Genomic DNA, 21,183 nt, shown 5'->3' with positions numbered 1-21,183 from the left:
ATTCCAGTTGAAATTAGTCGCTTGACAACACAAGAAAAGTGGAACAGTTCGTTTTCATATTACAAATGTATCGTTATTTCGTTATCGAACATTGAGTTTATAGAGTGTGAAGGAATAGTGAGAAGACAAAGAAGAGAATTAGGTATGATGATGGCAGTTCAATCAACCAATAAGGACGGTATTGTCATCGAGAAATTCATGTTTGGGTATCTCCATATTAGTAGGCGCTGGTCCTTGGCGTATTCGTCCAGCTCCGTCGAAGTGTGATCCATGGCAAGGACAATAAAATCCACCAGGTATGTTTCCTGCATTAGGGATTGGGATGCATCCAAGATGCGTACAAATTCCTATAACGATCAACCACTCTGGTCTTTTTGCTCTTTCTTCGTCACTTTCGGGGTCTCTTAACTGAGCAACGTTCACTAGTCTCTCTTGTTCTATGATGGATTGAAGACTGAAAACGTATTCAAAGGGTAACTCATAGCTTTATCAGAGTTGTAGTTTTGCACGGGAAACATTGATACTATTTGTCTCACCGATTGTAAATGAAAATTGGCTTTCCCTGCCATTTCATAATCGACACCTTCCCTGGCGTTATACCCACCAAGCTAACTTCGATTTGTGCTTCTGCTAAAATGTCTCGAGACGGTGACATGAACAGTACGTAGTGTACTATGTGAGATTTTATTCCATACAAAGCTGCGACATTGGCAACTGGCAAATAAACGTGTAATTATTACTCAGATTTGGGCATTCTTTAACTTTTATTTACGCGGGAAATTTGGGCGGACGCCATTTTCGTAACGCGGGAAATTTGATTTGTTTGAAAGAAATTTATATTCTTTACTAAAATATATAAGGTTGTCCCGAAAGTTTCTTTCGCGAGTTGCACTCAATTATTTTATGTGGTCGTGTTTATATAAATAGACAATCTAATTTCATAGATATTCATGTTATAACAGTAATGGAGCAAAATGAATCGTGCACAATTCAGTAATGTAACATAAAACATAAAATATTGTGCATGTATTATTTATTAATAAAGCGAAAGAAACTTTTGGGACAACCTAATACAACCATATTCTATGACTAAAAATAGAACAGGGATGTTATGTGGTTTGTTAAAAAATAAAGTAGATAAACAAATAAATATTTATTTGTTACGTACAAGACGATAACACTGTTATCTTAGAATTCATCCGAAATATGTTTTTTCAAATATAATCACGTTTATGTGTTCGCTGTTTTTCGTTAGAAAAATTTTTAATTCTGATACACGTACCGAAAGACGCAGCGTAGGTTGCTGTTCTTCGTTCATCGTTGCTTCGCGTTGCAGACACATTTGGGTCTTGAAGCTTCTTTCGGCGAAATTCTTTGAAATTTGGTCGTGGCAAATCGCTATGAGCGTACCGATTTTTTGAACAAACGTGATTGGCATTCAACCAGTTCCCAAATATTCGAATCGTCACAACGGAAAGATCGGTGCATGACAGTTTAACGAGCGACATTTTTCATCGATCTTCCATTCTTTGGCTGCTCTGTTCGTTTCCGTGCAATGTATATACAGTGTTCGAGAAAATCATTCATATACCGTGAAGTCTTTTGTATCAATTGGCGATAATTTGTGCGCAGATTGCAGAGTTTTGCAATTTTTTATTTAGAAACGTACTGAACACATTAAATCGGAACTTTTCGTGCCAATTAATTTGATTACCCAGATATTACATGAATTGTGAAAGTCATTAAAATTGTTAAAAATGAAACGATTGTAGAAACGTCGGAAAATGAGCTAGCTCCAGAAACACCGGTCGTAGGTACATCATTTGCAAATAGATCGCTTTGAGATTTTGTGATGATCCATTGGTCTCTGTTAAAGTCTCTGATGTATATACCAAACGTGGTAATATTATAGGCCGCCTGGTTCAAAGCAAGTTTTAGATGCTTTCGATTCCCGTCCGTATGGTCGTCGAATGTCCACTGTTCAAACGGAAACAACGAAGTATGCAATGTAGATGGCATAGCTAGGAATTGCGTGTAGTCTTCCAATGTCGTCGTAATTTCCAAATTACTAAATGAACTAGATGATGGGACAACGGATCCACAGGAAGCAAGCGTGTTGTCCGAACATTGTAGCACAGCGCATACGCGAATGCCGCATTTTACTTCTCTACCGTAAAAGCGAATCCCGTTGTAAATCACGGCACGATAGTTGGTCGTTGCATCGACGAGATTCGCGGTGACGTTAAAATTACAGCAGAACCCTCGATGGCAAAGATTTTGATTCATCGATCCTTTCAGAGGAACAGATTCGAATGCTGAGATATTGTCATGCAAAAGAGCAATTCCGTTGACTATTTTGGGTCTGGAGTCAGCTCTGTAGTAATCATTCGCTGGGAATTGCGAGGGATCGCTCCGTATGTACTCCGTTCGAGGTTTCTTCATAGCTTTTTTCGGAACACGGGAGACCAACAGTCGATTTTTGGGATCACCGGAAAATATCGCATTGGCTATTCCCTGACGACCTAAATAAATACCGCTTCCTCCATTTCCAGCTTCTGGCCGACTATATCCAGATGCTAACATATTTACGTCCTCGGCGTAGGCCCAGCCGAATTGGGTTTCAACGGCTGTAATGAAATCCATGTAGGAGTTACCTTTCTTTTCACCATTATACGTGGTATACGAGCAGACTGTTACTCCGCAACTTACCCGTTAAAAATGGTGCTTCGGAGAACCAGGCGGCAGAATAGATGACATCAGAAATTCCTAAATTCCTTGTTAGGTTTAAAGCAGGAACGGAGAATAATATATCGAAGCATATGAATGTACCGAATGTCACACCGAAATCAGTGTCGAAGGTAATGACTTCTTGTGGATCAGCAGGATGGAATCGATGCTCCATGTAGAGATTCACTTTGCGGTATCTGTTTTATGGCGTAACAATGATTGCGTTGTATTAACGTCACGAGATGAAGCAAAGCAATAGTAAAACGTAAAATTATCATTACCTTGCTATTATTTGTCCTGTACGGTCGAACACCACCTGAGTGTTGTGGTAACGCGTTCCATTGTAAGAGCATTTGTCGGCAGGATAGCAAGTTGCACGCTCGGCGATATTTACAACCACGTACATACTGTGTTGTTTTGCTGCACATGATATATTCTTCAATGGCTATATAAACATAGAATAAATGATGTGTTAATACAGTCACAGCAGTACTCAGCAAATAGGCCCTATTAAAGTATACAAGAGGAAGGTAACTTACTTGTGTAACACCACTTCGATTTCCTGTGCATGGAACATATTTTTCTTCAGGTGCAGGGATCACTGTAGCCCAATCCATGCTTAACAAGCCAGGCATGTTTAGTGATGTCAATCCATCTTCTGGGAATACGATAATATCAACATTCTGTAATATTTACATAAAGTTAGTTATACAGAAATCTATCTTTTCATCTGTAGAATGTGTTTTTATGTGTGAGCTAACAATGACAATGAGTCAGGTCAAGTTGTATGCAATTCGTCTCACCTGTTGTTTGGCTTGTTCTATGTACTTTATGTACAAATTGGTATTGTTTCTTATTGTCTCTACTCCATTATCTCTAACACTAACTGGATTAAACTCTACCACTCCAGCTACATAGTAATCCTTGTTTTCCAATACCGCCTGTTTCACATAACAAATGATTTCATTTAGTTAGAGATGATTACTATTGTTAAACATTCTTATCTAAATGTCAACTTTACCTCATATGAAAGCTGCACAAGTGCTAGCAGCAGCCCCAAACAGCTCCAATATCCACGCATGTTGATCGTTGTTTACTATTCGTGGACTGCGATCCTTGGACTTCATATGACATTCGGAAAGAAAACAAAGTTTAGAAATTTACGAATATGTTACGCGAACACACATTCTGGTTTCACGTATCCATGGCGCTGATCTATCACTGATAGTCTATCAGTGGTTCATGGCTTTTGAAAGGTTATGTGGGATATGCTGCGTCGATAAATCAGGAAGGACTTTTTTTTTTTAAATTCAAAAATTCTAGACAAATTATTCTTATTCCGCGAAGAATTGAATTCGATCGGATAAGTACTTTCTGAGATTCCGTGGTGTCAGTCGAAGTAGTATTAAAAAAAAGAACTTGTAATCATCGTCCAATATATATTTCAATATAAATTCTTCAAGTTATACTTCCACGTGCACACGTTTATGCATTTAAATTCGAGCGTTGTACGTTACATAATTTTCACGTTAAAAATTCCTCGAAAGTTGCTCGCCTTCTCTATGAGGTCAGAGTACTTTACCCCTTAACACGTTGGCTGCTAGATTGATTTACATGGTAATATCTATAGGACTAAAATTTGGTCTCGAAGCAATCAGGAACTATAGAATCTAATTTGTCGTATTACTTATTAATATTAGGTTACTCAATTCTACATGTATATTTTTCTTTTTTCTCTTTTTGTATTATCCTTAAAATTTACGAACTCTATCCATATTTGTTCTCGTTAACACTTAGCCCTTAGAATCAATTGCTGAAGTTTCTTAGTGACAAACGCTTCTAGGTAAGCGAAAGGAATATCTCTTACATCCAAGAATAAACGTAGAAGCATCTGTGATCTATAGAACTGTATCACTTGATCAAACTATACATTGTATGTGAATTATCAATTAACAAAACCGCACAGGTGTTTGTAAATTATGGTGAAATATTTTCGTGACCCGAACAGCGAGAAAGTTCACATTTCCACGTTGGAAAATTGTATAGAAATAAAAATATACGAGGGAATTCAGTACCTGATACTACTACCACTGTGCAGGCGTTTCCTGCGACTGACACGATCTTCGCGTCGCGGGAGAATTCTAACGAATCGCTGTAAACATTGTGTTCGCTAACCGGTATTTCCCCGATTCGCACGCACGCATGCGCTCTCTTATCAGGAAAGTGGCGTTACAGAATGACTAATCGTGTCGTTCCTTTATCCTTCTTCGGTGACACGCAATCTCTCAAAATAACTGCAATTTTGACATAAATTCTTGACATTTGTTAAAATAGAACGGTTATATTATCTATGTATAATGAATTCTCATGACCAAGTGTTGAAGTTATAGCTCCGATTACCATCATTTTGTTTCCATTCTGCGTGGAATACTAAAGGTTGCATATATAATATCATTAGTCATGCAATAACATCCGGGGGATAACCTCTTTATTCTTTTTAAACGCCATTTCCTCGTACAGCTTATACATAAATGCATCTGAGGATACTGGAGGATAAATCCCCCCTTTAATTATGCAATCGGGGCGAAAAGATTAACATTTCCATAGAACTTTCTAAACGTTATGTACAACGTTCGAGTCATTCGTCTAATCTTCCGTTTATATCTAAGATTAACGGGAAACGGTCGCGTGATCGCAACAAATAGCGATTTTGGTTGATGGTTTCGTTAATCCTATAATACACGGATAACAATAAGTCTAACATTCTTAGAAAGACAGTATCAGGTCAAAATAAATAAATACGGCGCAGAACTTGTCGCAGCTTGGTACGAAAGTTATCAGTTACTTAAGACGAATTTGTATCGTCATATTATCACGCGGTTAGAGCTAATTTACAATGAGATAAAATCGTTTCATATTTGGTTCGTTTGCAGCACTTTAATGCACGTTATCTGACGCGCTATCTTTGCAAACAAACGCCCTATCATCGTTACCTCTGGTCACCTTCCTATTTTTAATTGTTATTTTGCTATTGCCATTATCACCTATCTATAAAAATTCCTACCGATACGCATAATATTTTGTTTCTATTCTTTCTCAATCACTCGTTTAATCCTTACGCGAGATAAACAATTAATTGAATGCTGCGTCACTCCAATACAAGTGCGTATATTCGCACGTGTCTTTTGTTAGCAGAATTTAAGCACATTTTTATTTACAACCTCGGACGCGAGGAAAGACGCTTAAGGTTTTATGTACTCCCTCTTGTGTTTGAAATTAAATATAATGTTTATCGTCGCGATTTTTTGGGTCAACAGTTGGGGAAAGTCGGAGATACAGATCGATGTTTGTCACGCAACGATCTACTTTTCTTTATCGCAGTTTGTGTTTTTCCACGCTCAGGAGTTCCCTTTTTCTCGTGTGTGGTTACTGTTAAATCGGCGTTTTCCTGACTCTGTGCGTGCAACTCTAGCGTTAAGCGCGACGATTCGATTCGTCCTGCTGCGTAGATGTAAAAAAGAGAGTCCTGGAAGGAATCGTTAGACACTGTCCACGATTCCCCTTATTCATGGTACAACGTTCTACTTAACTATACAGGGTGTCCCAGAACTAGTATAAGAACCGGAAATGGGGGTAGCTGCGACGATTCTGAATCACAATTTCCTTTGCAAAAATGTCGGATGGTGGTTCATTTTTGAATTATTAACAATGAAATTGTTGTTCAGAATCGTCTCAGCTGCTCCCCATTTCCCTTTCTTACATTAATTCTGGGACATGCTGTAGAAAGTGGGAACCCTAGTAGCAATTATTGTTGGCATTTTGATGGGCTATTGACGTGATATCGGTTGGCCAACGGTTAGGATTGTCGCCCTTTTCTTCAACTCAGCCAACGATCACACCCAATGTAGGCCCCACGTTACTTTCAATATAAAGGGCCAACTGAAAATTTCTTTCCGTAGGGCCAACTCTTGACTAGGTACAATAAACCAACAGTAGGCAGACAATTGGCTCTACTACACTTCAATAAAACAAGAGACGAAAGACTCGCCCCGTCGTTGTGCCGGCAACAAAGCTTTTCACTTGTTTTCATTTTTGCTTTCTGAAATTAAAGTAGACAAATTTGATGAATAATCAATTAATAAAGTTCAATATACTGTACATAACAAAACTTCAATGAGCCAACTATGGCCCAACGATAGAAAACCGCGAGTATTATTCATAAATAAGAATAGAAAGAACTCATTTTAGAATATAACAACAGGTTCTTATTCGTATCAAGATTTCCACAACGTCTAAGGACAACTTAAGTGTTGGCGTGCTTTGGTTGGTCCGACGTAATATGTTTCTTGTTAATTAACCAACTACAATAATTGTTAACCCAACATTGGGTATTTGTAGGAAAATTGTCATAATCCTTTTAACGTAGGCCCTTATTTGGGCATTTGTAGGCAAAAGCACTAACTATATCCCAACTGTTCCCAACTATTGGAAACCGTTGGCCAACCATAAATGCTACTAGGGAAGGGGGTCCAATTAGAAAATCTTCAGAATATGGAATATGTAACGTAACTGGTTCCGATGATCCCCAGTAATTGAGTCAAGCCATCAAGTCAACAACTCGTCAAATCATCGAGTCATTAGTATTACATTTTTATAACAAAGAATTAAGAGTTATTCATTAAGATTTCAATTAGTCATTGAGGAGAATTATCTACACGATAACAGCATTTGATTATTCGATAGTAAATCAATGAAAACAAGCTTGGACTAACGTGCGAGCCACGCTTATGTAACAAATTTTTGGTCGTACGAAATCTACCAAAGTTCTAGACACTGTAGTGCTTTGAGTTAGAGATAACCTTGATGAACCGCGGAAACGTTCAGTTCGGCTCGTATCTAATCTAGTTGAATGGTAATTGCACGGATTACGGTAAAAGGTATAGAAACATTACACAAACAAGGTAGTTAGAAATAGAAATACTTTGATCAAACTTGATGATTCTACCAATCTACGTTTCGTAAAGACCAGATTGAAGAAACTATCGTTGCGAGCGAACCATGATTTAGATTTACGGAAACTATTTCGACGATGGCATAGGAAAGTCATATTTTACCTTTACTCAGCTATCCTGACGCTGTAGTACTCTTCCTCTTTAGCACCGGAAAGTTCAACACTGGCCAAATTCCCTCTTTGGTTATTATAGCCTCTTTTGTAGCACCTTGCGCTCGGACTTCCCCGGTGGAAATACGTGCCTCGTCGGTGTCTCGAGCAACGGCCAACACCATTGGGACTAATAATTATACACATCACGTCCGTGATCCGCAGCAGACTGCTGAAGACTTCGTTGAAAATGCAGCCAGCGATGTATGAGGCGATTTGGACGGTTTTTGTCTCACAGAATAAAAAGCTCAGGCGCTACGTACCAAACAAGCTCGCTGTAAGTCTCGTTATTATTTTCACGATATCCAGGTAAGCAAACGCTCAAGAAAATCATCGTTATTTACATTTTCGCGTACGGGATGAATAGCTGCCGCGACACCAGAATCTAAAGCTGGTTCGTGCCGGTACTCTGCAAGTGTCCCACTTGCTTCGGCTTTTCTTCGCTCATGCCAGTTAGACGTTCATTGAAAACAATCCCGGTATCGCGGCTGTTTACGGCTCGAAAATTTATGCAAATAATCCGCCTTTGTTTCGGTGATGTATGCGCAATTCGTAAGTGCCGGTCCGATGAGAACATTTAACAGGAATGTTTCTAATTTCATTCCTTGTTTTGCTGTAAATTTTCTTATTAGTTGCGCAATGCTCGAATGAAATAATAACAGTTTCGACGTTAAGGTGGAACGTGACGAAAATACGCTGCCACCGTTTCGGTATTTTTTGAATTTTTCATGAAAGATCGCACGTGGATGGGCAACGAATTTTTTTCACGAGCGAGAATATTTTTTCAACTTTAAACTCCAGTTTTTTTTGAGGATGGAAATCATAAACATCGTCGTGCCATGTTTGAGAAAACTCGACTTTTCTCGGGGACCTACATAGCTTAGACCAAAGGTCACTCGGTTATTAGATTCAAACTTTGTTACGTGACATTGTGGAGAACGGAGAGAAAGCTACCAGCAACTTGGCTTTTATTAATTCGGCATTTCGAATGAATTTACTTCTTGAATCGATCCATTAGCTGATTGGTTTCGTCAGGGTGAAACTTTGGTTTGATTTCGATTTATGTGTGAGAAAGTAGATTACCGAGCGCGTTTGTTACAGTTTGTATACATTTATAGAATGGAGGAAAATAGTAGCTACAAGTAGAAGATTCAGCGAACCAAAATCAATGTGGACAGGTTTTTTAATCAATTGAGATGAATATAGGGAAAATGTTTTGCCGATAAATCGTGGTACAGTGATAAATATTCCTGTTTTGTTTAGGAGGATGGCTCCATTGGTATCGAACCGGTACTATTGGTATGGCAGTAATAACTACCACTCGGCCTCTTTGCACGCGCGCAAACGTTCGCGTGACCGTACGCAATGCGGTCGCAAATTGCTTACTCGACGTATCGTCGAGGGACCAAGGTCAGTGTTTGTTCACCGGAAAGAATTTCCCAAAGACTTTCCTCGAGCTCGACAAAGAGGAAGAAAAGGGCAAAGTTCGCCATGTTTTTCGAACAAACGACCCCTTCAAGAAAAACATTAACACTTCAGCGTCGAATGACGCAGCTACCGCGTCCCGTCGTACCTGGAAACCATTATCGCGCCAAAGCAGATGAACCAACCATACGTCCTCCTACGATCGCTATCTCGGAACACCAAATTCTAGGTATTGTTTCTTATTTACCCTACATCGTAATTTTAAGAGATAGGAGTAGCTTATTCTGACATTTCTTTGTAAGATTACGAAAAAATTGTTTATCACTTTTCGAGAAGTTATTTACCGAGGTTATTATGTAAATTCCACGTGTAAACTGGACGCGTTTGTCGCGAAAGCTACCATTGTTTTCAATTTTAATATTCACGGTATTTTTAATATCAAAAAGAATATATAAAATGAATGAACGACAATTAGGTTAACGCTGATTTTGGACGCGTAAACCTTACCACGTGTACGTCGTGTGTGTGATTGCATTACATCTATAAAATTACCAAATTCAAGGTAGATATCTCCAAAAGTAACCCGTCTTAAAATTAATTACGTAGATAATGATTATTTTCGCGGTCACTCGAGATTTTTTTTCTTTCTGATCCGATTAAAAGCGGTCCTAAGAATCGAGCGCAGACCGAAACAGGCGATCGTTAAAACGTTTTTAATATAATGTGGAGTGCACGGAGCGATCGTAATTTTGGAATATGTACTCGGTCTCACGAGAGTCGATCGATTGGCAAAGGAATACAATCGAGTTAATGGAATTGCGCTGTATCGGTCTCGCGAAGAATTGTTAACCATAACTAACAACGACGTCGAGGATGTCGCGTCGTGTTGATAAAAACACGTTTCGCTTAAAGAAACCAGTCGTGACGTGTCACGCTTTTGTTGGATTTTTACAATCAATGCCGAGCAAAATGTAATTAAATTGAAACTGTAGATTAATAATTAGGATTTACGATTGACTTTTCTGATATGAAGAAAATCACTCGCAGTTGTTATAATTGATCAATTGTTAACTGAAATTCTCAAATAACTTTCACAATTTATTAAAATGGAGCAATTAAAATCGAGTAATCGTCGACTGAAGCTGCGCGTGAAAACAAACAATTAATTTCTAATAGAACAACAGGTATCAAATGAACGTTGTCGAGCACGCAGCTGTTCACTATCAGACAAAAAACCTTAAATAAATCCAATATTGAACATTTAAAAAATGGCGTACACATATTCCGTAATTAATTTCTCAATCGCGATTGAAAGTATAACAATCGAAATATAATTTTTCTAATTGCAATTCACTTGAGTTAAATTAATCGTTTAATTGATCAATTGATTGATTGTGAATTTTATCAATGTCCATCACTGGTTATAATCTACCACTCAGCGATAGCGTCTTTTTTTTCTTGGTACTGTACTCTTATCAGGCTATTACTGTTCCTGTTGAAATACAATGAATAATGCTATTTATTATAACAATAATAGGAGTTCATTTTGAAAGAAATGTAGTTTCTGCAGACAATGTGTAAAGGGCATGTCGATCTCTCTTATAAAGAAGTTCCAGATAAAGTTTCTTTACGATCATTTTGACTGAACCTTTCATCGCATAATGTAGTAGATCGAAAACTCAAGAAAAATAGCCCTATGAAGTCTCGATACATTGTACTAATATCAAAATGTTTATAAGTACTCATATCGTATTTTTCATCTAATTATTTTGTGAACAAATTGCAGAACTGTTCCAGGAGACACGGGTGAATTTTTCATCAATGAAAAGATGGAATCACTGAGTACCATTGTCCGTGAATCAGTTCTTAACCGACAGAAAAATCGTCGCGCTCGATGAACCTCCCGATCTACGAGACCTTGCCCCCTTGGACGTCTCTCTTTTCCCGAAGACCTGGTCCGCGCTCAAAGGAATTCATTTACCGTCGTAGATGAGGTGAAGGCAAAAACGACAAAGCGTCTGGACAGTCTAGCAGAAAATGATCCGCACCATCGCTTTAAACAGTAGCAGCATCGTCCACAGCTGTTTGTTAACTCGAAGGGAGACCACTTTGAAGCCCATCGCAGATAATTCTCCACGTTACGCGAATAAAAATAGTTGCGGTGCCAATCCCATTTTTATGCAGAACCACCGAGAATATCAGATATGACGAGAAAATCATCGTACTTCCAGGTATTCCTATACCTTCATTCAAGTCAAAGCGATACAGGTTTTGGACAGGTTTTCGGCAGGGGGTGTGAGTCGCCGGCATTCGTATTCGCAAGGTGTGCCGTAGTCCGAAGGGTGGGGGATCGCGAGCGAGGGCGCGAGCCCGTGTACGGGTAGAAAGCTGATGGGGTGGCGACGGTGGGGGTTAGCAGCCGCGAAGCAGCAGTGCGTCGCGACGCTGCCTACCACGCGGTTGCTGCTCCTCTCCTATCTCGATCCCTTTTTCTATCTCAAACTCTTCTTCACGGCTACACGCTTCCATCGCTCGTCTCGCTGTCTCGTCCTGTCATTGTCACGTTTCTTCAGCCTTTGCTCTCCTTTCTCGACCCTTTGCTCTTCTCACCCACCCCCCGTCCCCCTCCGCCCCACCTATCAGCCCCTCTTGCTCCTTTGCCCCAACCGCGCCACTGGCTCCCTGTACTTTCTCGCCCCAACCTTTCAACTTTTCCCCGAGCCGATTTTCTCCGATTCATCGCCTCCTCCACGATCGTTCGCTTCACCCTCGATCGCAACCCTTTCGTCGATGTTTCCGCTCTTCTACCCTCACGTTCACCGATCTGATCCACGGTTAACCGGCACGAGTTCTCCGTCCACGATCTCGTCGATCGTTCCTTCGATCTGTGCGTAAGGTAATCCTTCCCGCACGGTTCCCTGAGTCACGAGGGAAGGGAAACGAACACCGCGATATACTGTCGAAGGGTGGACGTATCCTTGGGCGACACGCACACCGGGGGTGTTTTTTGTGAACGTACGCGGAACTGTACGCGCATTAATGTCGTTTGCCGTAGAAGCTGCTACTTAACTAGCGAGAATTTATTACGTGTCGCAGAGGACAGTTTCCTCTGTACCGGTGAGTACTCGACGCATTCCGTTCCTCTTCTCCCGTCAACGTCCCCCACGCCTTGCCTGTCGTTTCGTTCTTTTCGAGGTGGGAACCCCCGTCGAGGAATACGATTTTCTACTTTCGTTAAATCATTTCCTAAATACGCAATACCAGGTGAAAGTGACCGATCCCCTCTTGGAGAATTTTCTTATAAAAACCTGATTTTCCAATGGATGGAGGTCAATATTCTACTTTATATTGGTTATTTTTGTATTCGATCACATTCTTTCCTTGAAATGTATTTACGTACTGTACGTATTATGTGCTGTATAGGTCTTACTTTACTATTCAGATTCATTACACTTGGTTTTTTTGTTAATTCGTTACTCGAATGAAATCCTGTCCATCTCCGATGGAATTGTATGATATAGATTTTTCTAAAAGGGTCAACGAGAGTCGCGAAACGTCGCATCTCCTTGATAGAATATCGAGATCCACGGAACCGTTGTAAGCAAAACAGAAATATGGTATACCAATTTTGTATCTGCTTCGAGAGAGTTATTGAATAGCCGTACCTAAGAAAATAAAAGGAAAAATGACGGTGAATTTCATACGTGGCATGCCGCCGTAAATATAAATGCCGTAGGCTTTATGGAATGTTTCCATTTTCAATCTTTCCCGAAGGAAGTAGAACTCTCGCGATGCCAGCATCAGAAGGTAATATGACGTAGTATTGCTCCACAAAAAAAAAAACGAGTTATGAAAGGAACAGTTTTATCGACATGGTCTTTCCTAAAATTCTTTCTGTCAATTTTTTCTGAGGATCTCCGATGCTTGTTGATATACAAGGGCCTGAGAATCATAAAGGCGTGACCGAAATGAAAATGTAAAATTGAGTCATACCATGATTTTATTTCTCTGGTAAAAATTTATAATTTATATAAAATCATGCGTAACCCAATCCTTCATTTTTAATCGAACCACTACGATTCTCAGTTCCTCTACGTTTTTCTTTTTCATTAATAAATTTTTAAATGTGACAGAGTTGTGGCACTATCACGTTACAAGTTGTCTTACCACTCCCGAAAGTGCGCTGTACTTTAAAACCTTACTTACGCTTCGAAACAGAAATCATTACAGACTACGTTTCCTTCCTCCCCTTTGAAAATCGTGAAATACTCGCTCGTAAATTCTAATTCAGCGCGAACGTACAAAAACTTCACCTCCCGGTACTGAAAGCAAACATCCATTAAGCAGCAGACTTTCGACGAACATTGCCAACATTCCTGCCTTCCCTATCGTTCGCCGTGCTTTTGAAATATGTATGTAGGGATTGAACGACTTGAACGTTTCAAGAGTTACCCTGTTACGAGCACTTAGGATTGGAGCAACGCTGGAGTAGTTGTCTTTTCCGTATTAACCCCCTATTGCATAATGCGCCTCAGCGGGAGCAAGATAAATAAATCTCGGCGAACTCGAGGATATTTTACGAGATTCTGGAACAGCGGACCAATCAGAAACGGAAGAGGGAAAATCTGTTTACATCTCGATTTCTAGGTGGAAATTGTTACCTTACGAATTCAGTTTTACTTTTGTTCTTCTTTAAACGTTTAGAAATTCATGAATATCAATTAAATGTCCTGTGGTTTTTAATTCATTAATAAAGGGGGTCTCCAAGTTTCCTTTGGTTGCTCTGCTGTTTCAGAATGATACTTTTTTTCCAAGGTACATGTGTTTTTGTTTACTCGAGTATCAAGTAATTTATATTATTTATTGCCTCTCGAATCTCTAAGTTTGCACTTCAAGAAGGTCATTCAATTCATGGTCTACTCAATAATAATTAACGAAGCTCGTGAATAACGTTTATACATTAATCACACTGTCTTTTACCACTGTTTAATGTATGGATTATATTTGTTGTATCTGAGGAAGCATGATTAAAAGTTGAAGACATTTGAGTATGACGTGTCTTAACTGCTAACGACTAAAAGTACTTGAGTGTCTTTTTTGATGGTGTATAACGTTTGAAAAATGAAACAATGATTTCCTGTTGAAGACTCGGTATGCCAACCCTCCGTTGCGGATAAGAGTACGCGCGTACGCGTACACCTCCCTTTGAGGATCGACTTATAGCGAGTTTAGCCTCGGAGAATCCTGTCGTCCGCATAATCGCCTTTTCGAGACGCAATTTTCTAACGGAGATCGAGAGAAATAGCGAAGGATCTCTGGCAGGGTAAGACGAGGACGCAGAAGTAGCATCGATTGACAGAGACTGGGTTATGTTTTGGAGCCATCCATACTGCAAGAAGCCATAAAGAATCCCCTTGAGTGATGTTCACTTAGCGAGAAAAATCCGTCTACTCGGTCATAAATTACGTTTCCATGATGGTAACGTTAGGTGCCTTTGGTTTATGTAGCACGAAATCCTGGCCAACTATGAAACAACCTCTTTCGAAAATTCTGGTCACTGGATTCGGATCGCATTCAAGGCAACTCTCTCCGTTTCTTCGATATATGTATGTTAAAGATGGAAAGAATCTTCGCGAAAATATCAAAGTTCGCGTGACTTTTTTGCTCCACGCGCGATATCTTGAGAAGAGAATGACGAAACATATTTTATTCGGCAATAAGAGAAAAATGGAACGGGGAACTTGGTCGAGCATGCATAGTTTACGATAGCATATACCTTTATATAATTTTATTTACCTAACAAGATGCTTCTATAGCTACTTGACGTTGTTTCTTCTTCTATATTTTGTGTTTGATTTTCGACAATTGTCGTTTTCGAGAACCATAATTTCGCACGTGTTGGCGATCGCGACATCAAAGCGATAACAGTTTACGCTTCGAAATGCTCGAAATGTTAAAAGTTAAAACTGTTTAGATTACGAAAGAGAATAGTGGTGGAACTGATAAGCCTCGATACCATCGGCACTTTTATATTTAAAATTAATGCTGTTATATCAGGTACTTTTGAACGATATCGAGCTTCTCGTGGCTTGGAATTATCATATTTATTAAGTATATACATATCGAATTCCTAAAATTGTCAAATTTTATCAGATTCGGAGAAGCGATAACATTCCACGACACGCAGTCTAAGCGTGAAACGAAATTAGGAATGTTTCAAACATAAAATTGAAGGAAGTTTCCATTGTTGATAACATTGAATCTTTCAGATTTAAAAGAAGAGAAAGTAACGAAAGCGTAATAATTTTTAGATTTAATTTAAAGACATAAAAATAGCTTTTCCTGAAAGTTTCCTTTCATCACATCATCTGTATAGTTTTTCTCTATTTTCTTTTGGCCTGTTCTCTCTCCTTTACTCTTTGTATCAGAGTTTACATTTCACAAACAAAGAAACAATTGGAAAAATAATAGTTTCCAAAGCTGTTGACTTTATCTTTTTTCTATGACTAACAGTACCAGCTTTAATTAAAGCAAAGGGTTGTCAAACGAAGTCCACGACTCCGGATAACTGAGTAATTATACTGTTGCCTTGTCGAGGTCTCGATGACGTTCGATATCAGAACTGCATCGGTTCCACAAGAAATGTCAAGAACTCCATCTTATTAATAGTAATGAAAATTTATCTCAATTAATGAGGCTGAAGACAGAAGACAGTATAACAATGATCGACGACGATGAACGATAAATAAAATTGAAGAAACTTTAGATCTTCTTCCAAGGAACTCTCTCAGAGAAATTTGCATACTCACGCAGATCATAGTCTCTCACAAGAATTTGTGTAACAGCAATACAAAAATTAAAAATAAAACATTCGTAGAACAAGTTAGAGAATCATGAATATTAAGACCACAACAAAGAAATAATAAAGGAGAAGAATAATCTTAAAAACTGGTCCTCGCTGAAATGTGTTTCATCGGTCAAGGTTACTATTCCTTATCGGCAATGGAGTCGAAACGGAACGGGTCATCTATGAATAACGTTTCCAAGTTTCTTTTCTGCGTGGACTTTGTCTTCTCGTCCATCTCGGATGCTGACGTAATTCCATTGTGGCTCTAAATGAACATTTGCAAGACGGTTCAATGGAAACACGAACGTCCTACCTTGTTTTCGTCCAAGTACGCGAATCATGGTACGTTTGGTCCTAACAATTCCGTCTGTATCATCGCAGATGCAACTTTCGATTCATGGAATACGAATCGACGATCTCATTGTACTAACTGGAAGACGAAACACTTTGGAAACATCTATGATAACATATACAGAAGCTCTCAGGGATCGAGAAAGTCCTGGATCCTCCATTTTGGAGGACTCCACGTACGTTTACCGTATTAAACAAAGTAACAGAAAGGACGCAATACTCTCCAACGTTAAATATTACTAATTTAGGGGATGCTAATGGCCTCATTAGCGGTGTCTGATAAAAACCATCGCCGAGTCTTATATTAATTAAAGCCACGGTTAATATTCGAGTCGTTATTTTGCGTCAGTTTACGTTCCAGGTAACATTTTTTCTCCCAAACGAGCAACATTATTAAATTTCGTCTCAGATCCGCTAATTGAACTCATCGATAAACTTCATCCAGCAGATGATGCCTCGGAGCGCGACGTTATTAATCGTTTGACCAGTCTCCAATTATCGGCTTGTTTATTAGCAAATAATTAGTACGAACAGCCTGCTGGAACGATTAACAGCGTCGTCGTCCGATAGGGGTCACCAAACGATTTTTCCTTAGGGTAATTTCTACAATTACCGTCGATACGGCGGCGTTTCAACGATAATTGGAAAGCGTGCGGGGTTGTCGTACAACTTGTCGCATGTCGACATGGCCGTGTTAGACGCCAGTATGACGCTGTCATACCACATGGGTGTCATAGGTATCAGTGCAACGCGAAGCTTGGACTCGTCGTGGAATAAATTATCACCGGAGTTGCCCCTAGGAGACAGGATCTGTTGGACAAGGCTTGCTGATCAGTTCGAACGACGTATCAGAGCCACGACAACGTGAACTATTACACCAAAAGCATTGTTTATTAAAGTGGGTGATTTATGAAAAGTTGGTGAAGCCAAGTATATACAAGCCTCGGGTGGGCCCTTAGCCAAGAATTGTTCGCTGTTAACGCTTATATACATAGGTTGGCATTTGGTAGCATGAACGCACTACAGGCGTTGCTCGTGAAAAAATGAATCGAGAATGTTGAATAGAATTTTTTGTAGGGGTCTTTGTTGTCGAGAAAATTGATTTCGAATGTTCTCGGAGCACGCGCGCTGTCGCGTCTGACCATGACTCGCTGCTTCTAATTACCTATGGTCTATTTTAACTTATTCAAACAAAATGACTGCTATGTTTTATACGTTCTGTATTTAAATTCTAGTAATCGTTACGTTCCTCGCAGGAATAGACTTCTTTATATAAAATTGATGAATCCCCAATTTGTTTTGCTCCCGCAAGCTCTCACGCTGGTATTTTTATTAATAACTTGGACGCGTGCGTTGATCAGGTCTTGGGGGGGGCCGCGGGGGGGTCGACGGAAGTTGGCCGCGGCAATCGATGAAAATGAGATAGTTATTTAATTCCGGACGACCGTGGGTTTCCATCTTTCTGAGAGGGACGATAATCGAAAGCACGTGAAACGAGCTGGAACGCGCGCGTCTCCCGTATCGACGACGATGGCGAAGTCCAAGCGCGACACAGGACGCGAGGGATGCAGACGTTAACGAAGTTAGGGGAACAATCTGCCGCACGGTATCGCCAACTCGATATCTTTTGTCTCGAGACAGCCTCGTGCGAGGAAATCGAATTACGGACGAGAGCTGGACTATGCCAAGTGTCCAAGTGGCCCTTGAGGGGTTGTAATATAGTTGCACACTCGGAAGAAACGCCATGTTTTATGTGTCGTTTTATTCCGACCATTAATTCAGTTTTTATGTTAGTTTATGACGGTGCAGAGCGCGGTTTATAAACGAGGTAAGAAAGGGGACTCGGGAGAAAGAAATATTGAAATTAAAGGGTTGTATATTAGTGGCAAGTATAGTTTAGAAACAAATTAAAAAATGTTCGGATAAAGGAATATTGAAGTATAAGTCATAGACGTCTACGAGATGGTTTTCGATTTAGCTCGGCCTGATAGACACGGTAGTATATCCGCTATTTATACAAATTTTCGAAAACATTTCAAGTAATTCTCAAAGAGGATTAAATTCTACAGAAAAAACTGAAACACCTTTTTACTCCAGCTTCTCCGATAAAGAAAGTATTAAATATTTAGACCTTCCGCATTCACCAACAATTTATTCATCTTCTTTTCGTTCAATCTATTGGGTTGTCCGGAAAGTCCATGACGATTTTTGGTAGGTGGTACAAGTCTGAATATATCGAAGTGGTTGAAAACAAATAACATGCATACATCCCTTAAAAGGTTGGTGGAAAGGTTGTGGAACAAAATGGCACCTATGTAATTCAATAAATATATATTAAAATTCAAACGTGTTTTTGAATGTTTCTTAGAAATTGGCACGAACTTTCTGGACAACCTAATAGTTTTGTTCTAATCCCGCCAAGCAACACTCGAGGCTACGTATTGAAACATAACGCCGTCAGTTTTTCAATATGCTTGAAATTATACGTTCAATCTGTATACGTGCGGCGCTCTCCACTGTCGTGACAGAATTTTAATAGGAACTTTCCCCATCCGCAGGACGAGAGACGAAATTAACGAGCGCGAAAGTAGCGTTGATTGAATTCTCCTCTCCGGGCGTAAATTCGCATCAGAGCGTAGGGGGTGGATCGCGTCCAAGGGAAAACAGTCGTGGCATTTTACAAACGATTTCCCATAAATGCATAAATACTCGGTTGGAACGCGTGCCGTCTTGCCGAATCCAAGGGGGAAAGAAAAAGCTATGCTCGACCTAATTTCAGAGCTTTTCACTCGGTAGATGGTGAATTATAAATGCCGTTTCGCCTCGTGCTGAGAGTCGAATTTTAAATGGTGCCGACTTGCGGGTGCCTACAAAGCGTTTCGTTTACCAGAAGAGCCTCGATCCTGGACGAACGAAGAGTCCAATGAAAGAAGGGGACAATCGTCTGCGATCGTTAGCCATCACGGAATCGATCATGAAACGCGTCCGGGGTGCAAATGGTGTTTACTCGAATAAAATTCGTAGAACTTTTCATAGAAACGGGGTAATCGACAAATTCTCGGGGGAGTTTCTAAATGAATATTGCTGGAATAGGGGAAAAATATGGAGAGAAACTGTTTGGCATGGAAAGAAATAGGTCACTCTAATTGGCGGTTCATGGGGAAACACTTAGTTATTCGATCGATTTGTTTTATTCCCCCAATAGTCGTATTCCTTGTTTCCCTTTCAAGTCGATAACCTTCTTGTTAGCTATAGGAGTACCTTTTACTATAATTAACGAAAATTCGTAGTAATGAAAAGATGCTATCTAGTATTTGAGGAATAATTAACATATGTGTAGAGACTCTTGTAACTCAAGGGTAACTAGTTTATTAAAAAATTCATAGCAGCGAAGAATACATCGAGCAGATTGAATTCTGTCGTGTTGAAGTTCACGTTGAATTAAATATGTCTTTAATCGATTACTTCTATTGTAACTGCGTAAAATTGCTAATTATTTAATTATTCAACGCGTTTCGGTTATAAGGTTGCGTGATCCTCTTCAGAAGTCTATTTTTTTCGCCTGAAGGGGGTCACACAACCTTGGTGACCGAAATCGTTGAATAATTAAACAATTACGCATTACCTCGCTATATTAGCTAGATAGAACCACCAAAGTATTACTTTCTTTTCAAGTATTTGGAGAAACTAAATGCAGTTCAAGTCTAGACCAGCAATTCTTGGATATCTTAACGCAAGTTTAAATTTTTCATTCGAAAAGGAACTTGTTAAAAGTGGCTCTCTAATCGATCACGCGCAGCTCCACTTACATCACACAACTAAAAAAATATTTTCTCACTGTTCAACGCCCACATAAACATCAAATCAAAATTTACACCAGTTTCTTTGAAATGAACTCCCCAAGGCTCTGTTTTGACGCAGTTCGACTGCCTCGTCAAGCTGCGCTAGCCTCGCGGCAGGTTCGCCGTCGATTATTATTATTATAATGTTCGATTATTGGTCGGATCACCGAGCTTGCGCTCGCTTCGTTTGATCTCGATTGTCGCGTCGAACAAGTGAAAAAGGTGAACCAGAATCAGACGAGAACAAGGGGCAGGGGTCCCCCGTCTTTAATTAGACCGGAGACTGCGTGGTTGCATCGGCAATTCCGGAAGTACAGCAGTTATCGGATAAATTATCGATGCATCGATTTAGCTGTTTCACTTTACGCCTCTCGACGGAGGCAATCCTTGGAACGGTTTCCGTCGTTGCCAACGATCAACTAACGGGGCAAAGTTCTGTGTAATTGACCACGTACCGGGACCACGATCCCCAATAAACGAGTCGTTCCGTTCGGCTACGTTCGGTTACCGAAAGTTATGCGACCATATTCGCGGACAAGTCTACCATGAAACCAGGAAGGCCTTCTCCTCGTCATACCTTCATATAGGAGCCCCCAAAAGCTCCTTGTTTATTTGATTTCTAATTTAAGTATGGATTTTCGAAGCATGGAAGAGACTTATCTGTTTTTCTATTTATTTTGGTTACTTACAGTGGGTGTAGAAAGTATTCGTACACCGATCAATTTCCAAAAAAAACTGTGTAAAATTGTAATTTATTAACTTATTTTTTATAAACAATGACATTCTACATATTCTCCGTAATCTCTAGAATATATAGATTACAAAAAAAA

General features: G+C 39.7%; 3 protein-coding genes across 8 annotated transcripts in view; 1 reads left to right on the top strand and 2 right to left on the bottom strand.

Annotated features, from left to right (window-relative positions):
• Positions 1 to 8: 8 nt before the first annotated feature.
• LOC128880449 (cytochrome b-c1 complex subunit Rieske, mitochondrial-like) lies at positions 9 to 1,508 on the bottom strand. Its single transcript, XM_054130551.1, has 3 exons — positions 1,283 to 1,508; positions 537 to 714; positions 9 to 454 (listed from the first exon to the last, which is right to left on the bottom strand). The coding sequence occupies exons 1-3, from the start codon at positions 1,506 to 1,508 to the stop codon at positions 163 to 165; spliced, it is 696 nt and encodes a 231-aa protein (XP_053986526.1). The 3' UTR covers positions 9 to 162.
• Positions 32 to 21,183, top strand: part of LOC128880318 (synaptotagmin-7) — a 68,171-nt gene continuing 47,019 nt past the window's right edge. Inside the window, exons 1-3 of one of the 4 annotated variants that reach the window (XM_054130273.1) lie at positions 32 to 142; positions 222 to 296; positions 7,944 to 8,165. In XM_054130273.1, the coding sequence (XP_053986248.1) occupies positions 8,095 to 8,165 (71 nt within the window). In that variant the 5' untranslated portion in view covers positions 32 to 142; positions 222 to 296; positions 7,944 to 8,094. Of the gene's footprint in view, positions 143 to 221; positions 297 to 7,943; positions 8,166 to 8,806; positions 9,543 to 11,099; positions 12,431 to 21,183 lie in introns of those variants that run through there. The other 3 variants (XM_054130291.1, XM_054130282.1, XM_054130301.1) reach the window with 3 other exon arrangements.
• Positions 1,139 to 7,984, bottom strand: LOC128880303 (vanin-like protein 1). 3 transcript variants are annotated; one of them, XM_054130253.1, is made up of 7 exons: positions 7,842 to 7,984; positions 3,749 to 3,848; positions 3,531 to 3,668; positions 3,267 to 3,410; positions 3,009 to 3,172; positions 2,710 to 2,924; positions 1,139 to 2,627 (listed from the first exon to the last, which is right to left on the bottom strand). In XM_054130253.1, the coding sequence occupies exons 2-7, from the start codon at positions 3,806 to 3,808 to the stop codon at positions 1,711 to 1,713; spliced, it is 1,638 nt and encodes a 545-aa protein (XP_053986228.1). In that variant the 5' UTR covers positions 3,809 to 3,848; positions 7,842 to 7,984; the 3' UTR covers positions 1,139 to 1,710. The 3 variants fall into 3 exon arrangements, with proteins under 3 accessions (XP_053986228.1, XP_053986219.1, XP_053986236.1); XM_054130244.1 differs by lacking the exon at positions 7,842 to 7,984 and adding an exon at positions 4,803 to 4,945; XM_054130261.1 differs by lacking the exon at positions 7,842 to 7,984 and adding an exon at positions 4,595 to 4,773.

Source organism: Hylaeus volcanicus, chromosome 1 (assembly GCF_026283585.1).
Source record: "Hylaeus volcanicus isolate JK05 chromosome 1, UHH_iyHylVolc1.0_haploid, whole genome shotgun sequence".
NCBI lineage: Eukaryota > Metazoa > Arthropoda > Insecta > Hymenoptera > Colletidae > Hylaeus > Hylaeus volcanicus.
Note: the sequence above shows the minus strand (reverse complement) of the source record. Positions and strands in the feature narration are given on the sequence as shown.